The sequence below is a fragment of the Hyla sarda genome, chromosome 3 (genome assembly GCF_029499605.1).
Source record: "Hyla sarda isolate aHylSar1 chromosome 3, aHylSar1.hap1, whole genome shotgun sequence".
NCBI lineage: Eukaryota > Metazoa > Chordata > Amphibia > Anura > Hylidae > Hyla > Hyla sarda.
In genome coordinates, this window is record NC_079191.1 from 403720385 (window position 1) to 403725384 (window position 5000).

Here is a 5000-nt window from a genome sequence, read left to right on the forward strand (position 1 = left end):
TCCACACTCACAGTCACCCCATCCACAGACACCCCATCCACACTCACAGTCCCCCCATCCACAGACACCCCATCCACACTCACACTCACAATCCCCCCATCCACAGACACCCCATCCACACTCACAGTCCCCCCATCCACAGACACCCCATCCACACTCACAATCCCCCCATCCACAGACACCCCATCCACACTCACAGTCACCCCATCCACAGACACCCCATCCACACTCACAGTCCCCCCATCCACAGACACCCCATCCACACTCACAGTTACCCCATCCACAGACACCCCATCCACACTCACACTCACCCCATCCACAGACACCCCATCCACACTCACCCACTCACCTCATAAGGAACCAGCTCCTTCCCACTTCAGGGCAACATAACTCCTGCAGCCTTGACATGTGTAATGATGATGGACGGGGACTGCTTGTTGTCGGGTCAGATAGCAAACATAGAATTAAATGGTCATTATCATAATCAGCTCCCAGCCCACAGAGGCTGAGGATTAGGAACATTGCTCTATACACATCACTCTGATAGTTTTACTACCAGCTTTTCATCACTTCACTGGTGACCCCCAAGGCCTATAGTGAAGCTACAATATCTGTCATTCACTTCTAGTATCCACAATATGTGTCCAATTACCCAATATCACTTCTTCTACAAGAGTAATGAAAATCACTAAATAGGAAATAAAACAATAGAAATTTTGCTCCAACCAGCACATATTTTTATTATTTTGATCAACAGTTTTAGAATTGATCTTCCTACATATAAGCCAATATACTATTTTATATATATATATATATATATATATATATATATAATAACTCTAAATATTATACCCTATAAATATATAACAATTTTCATGTAACCCTATCAATACAAAATCCTATGTTTGTAACTTAATATATACATATTCCTATATATATATATATATATATATATATATATATATATATATATTCCTATAAATAAATAACCCTACATTTGTACCTCTATAAATATCCCTGTATATGTAACTGTCTAAATATATAACCCTATACTGGTAATTATCTCTATATATGTAACTGTATAAAAATATAAAGATATATTTAAAAATATCCTTATATATGTAGTTCTATTAGTATAAAACCCTATATTTGTAAATTTCCTTATGTATGTAATCCTATTAATCCTTTCATTGTAAACCCATAAATATATCTCTATATATGAGACAGATAGATAGATAGATAGATAGATAGATAGATAGATAGATAGATATGAAATAGAAGGGAGATAGATAAAAAGGCAGTCATATTTATTTGTAAATGCAATTTTGTCACCCTAAATAAAGAAATATAACCCATATCCTAATAGTTCTATATGAATATATATATGACACTATTTTATCCACCATTACTCTATTCACCTTTTAATGCCTATTCTATTAGGATGTGGATTTTATAGATAGATAGATAGATAGATATGAGATATATATGGGATAGATATGAGATAGATAGATATGAGATAAATAGATAGATAGATAGATATGAGATAGATAGATAGATTGATAGATAGGAGATAGAAAGAAAGAAAGATGGATAAATAGATAGATGATAGAAGATAGATAGATAGATGTGAGATAGATCGATAGATAGATAGGAGATAGATAGATGACAGATAGATAGATATGATATAGATAGATAGATAGATAGGAGATAGATAGATGACAGATAGATAGATATGAGATAGATAGATCGATAGATATGAGATAGATAGATAGATAGATAGATAGGAGATAGATATGAGATAGATATGCGATAGATAGATGACAGATAGATAGATATGAGATAGATAGATAGATAGATAGATGATAGATGATCGATAATAGTAAAGTGCTACCTGTGACAAGATATCAGAAAATGATGATCGGTCCGGTATTGACGATCAGATCATCCACCGACAGGTTTATATGTAGCATGTTTACACTGCGGGTTCGTTACATTGTATCCACATCGAACAATCTGCACATTAATCAGATTTCCAAATTGAATTTCCAGTACACAACTGTTACCTACCGTTTTTTTTTTTTCTGGTTAGGACCACAACTATGCCAACTATTCTCTCGTATTTTCATAACAATTTAACAATTTAAACTTTTCTTGTTTTTTTTTTCTTTTTCATTTATTAATTGAAAATAAAAATAAAAAAAACATTCTAAATAACAACAATATCAGAAATGTACATTATTATGTATGAAATGGAAGAAAGAAAGAGACAATATAGAAAGCTGATCAGAAACTGTGTAAATTAATAAATAGGAAGCGATCATAGGTGAAAGGATCACTGACATCTGACTGATCATATCATGTATTAAAGTGATACATTTATACCAATGATTCCCAAAATGTGGTAATCTGGATAGACGTGGACCCATGATTGGAGAACAGAGTTCTATAGAAACTCATTGTAAATACCTAATTATACACTGTAACCTTATAATAGTTATCAACAGGTATCTAAAAGTTTGGAAGGAAATGTATGGAATAATTTTAAATGAAATATTACATAATAATAATAATGATAATAATAATAATGATAATAATAATAATAATAATAATAATAATAATAATTATTATTATTATTATTATTATGATAATAATAATAATGTTTAGTCTAATGTCCAGCATCGATGTGATATGGAAACACTAAGCTCAGGTGAGGATTTATTACAACACTATATAAAACTTGCCACAATGTACATTTCCCATCCTTTAGTAAAATTACAATCCGCAGCATCCAATAGTTCAGAAATTACAACCAATGTCCAACTTTTATGAAGCTACAATTAAAAACCAGATGTTAAAAACTGCAACGCTCAGCAGGGTTCAGTTTATGCTGGGAGTTGTAGTTTCTAAACATTTGGAAAATGAAAGTCTGGAGACCACTGTGAAAGCTTAACCCTTTGTTGAGTATTTAGTGTAAGATTTGTAAAAGTTAAGTGACCAGTAATATACAAAGAGGCTTCTTGTCATTTAAATGCAACAAAATCCCTTTATTACAATTACCCAATTGTTGTCAATGATTCTGCTAAATCACAATATACAAGAATAATATATAACACTAAAGGAAACAGCAGTGGGTAATCTTCTCCCCAGATCAGGAAGGGTTAATCCTGCTGGGTTTTCTGCATTCTGTATTTGAAGAAACATTTGTATAAGCAAAAGGAACCAGGGCGAATGCAGAAAAAATCTTCTAAAAATAGACTCCTGGTGATGTGTAGTGTAGTGACTGGGTATATGCCATTGTATCTGTGTGTTACCAATATAACATAGTGAGAATGTAACAACAAACATGTACACAACACATACCCATACACACTAGAGGCATTTGTGTATAGAGGGAGTGAGTGTGAGAGGATAGATATATATATATATATATATATAGATAGATGCAGATAACTAAATTTGTTAGTATTTTAAGGTATGTTTGACACATTGGGGGAGATTTATCAAAACCTGTGCAGAGGAAAAGTTGCCCAGTTGCCCATAGCAACCAATCAGATCGCTTCTTTCATTTTTAACAAGGCCTCTGCAAAATGAAAGAAGCGATGTGATTGGTTGCTATGGGCAACTTTCCTTTTGCACAGGTTTTGATAAATCTCCCCCATTGGGTCAGAATTCTACTTAGTCTGATTAGTCTATTTAGTCTAATCTCATGCATTGTCCTAACATGCCAGGAATATGTACAGTGACAACATTTGATAATGGATACATAATTATATGTGGCAGTCTATTGTTTTGTGGCATAAGAAATATACAAATAGTTATGAGATAGTCTAGATAGATAGAAGATAGAGAGAAGATAGATAGATAGATATATAGATATGAGATAGATAGATAGATAGAAGATAGATAGATATATAGATATGAGATAGATAGATAGATAGAAGATAGAGAGAAGATAGATAGATATGAGATAGATATATAGATATGAGATAGATAGATAGATATAGAGATATATAGATAGATATGAGATAGATAGATAGATAGATATGAGATAGATAGATAGATATGAGATAGATAGAGATAGATAGATATGAGATAGATAGAGATAGATAGATAGATAGATAGATAGCCACTCCACAAACGAAAGACCGCAGCACTCAGTGCTGCGGACTTTCGTTTGTGGAGTGGCTATCTATGGGACCCCTGACCCGGGACCTCTCTACAGCTTGCACCCACTATCATCAGCCAAGGTTGTGCTGCTCGGTTTATATATTTTGCTATATAGATAGATAGATAGATAGATAGATAGATATGAGATAGATAGATAGATATGAGATAGATAGATAGAGATAGATATGAGATAGATAGATAGATATGAGATAGATAGATATGAGGAGAGAGAGAGTCTGGAGGTAGATAGATAGAGATAGATAAGTAGAAGATACATAGGAAGATAGATATATTCAAATAGCAGCAACACATGCAGTAGTTAGTGCAAAAAAGGAAAATGTTTTTATTGCATCATTCCAGTGTACAGACAGCAACGTTTCCGCGGCCTCAGGAGGCCGCGGAAACGTTGCTCTCTGTACACTGGGATGATGCAATAAAAACATTTTCCTTTTTTGCACTAACTATTGCGTGTGCTGCTGCTATTTGGATATTTTGGAGTTGGGATCCCCTCGCCAGGACTCCTACACAGCTTGCACCGGCTACGGAATTTACATTTTGGTTGTGCTGCTCTCCTGTGAAGCTTTCTTAGAAAGATAGATAGATAGATCCCAACATTGTCTTTGTGATTTATATCTGTGAATATCTGTTATCTTTAAGGGAGAATAACGAAAACTCCAATTCCAACAGTCACAACGCTTTGTCTTCTTCAATGAATGGCGGTAAAACAGTTCTTGGAAGTTCAGACGACGACAAAACGCCATCAGGCACCCCAGACCACACCTCGTCCAGTCCAGCCCTGATGCTCACCTCCAATCCTGGCCTCCAGGCACTTC

At 34.4% G+C, this 5000-nt stretch overlaps 1 protein-coding gene across 1 annotated transcript in view; it reads left to right on the forward strand.

Moving 5' to 3' along the window:
• Positions 1–5000, forward strand: part of SIX2 (SIX homeobox 2) — a 12108-nt gene that overhangs the window by 6120 nt on the left and 988 nt on the right. Inside the window, exon 2 of the mRNA XM_056563408.1 lies at positions 4825–5000. This exon is cut by the window's right edge and continues 988 nt beyond it. Coding sequence (XP_056419383.1) covers positions 4825–5000 — 176 coding nt within the window. The remainder of the gene's footprint in view (positions 1–4824) is intronic.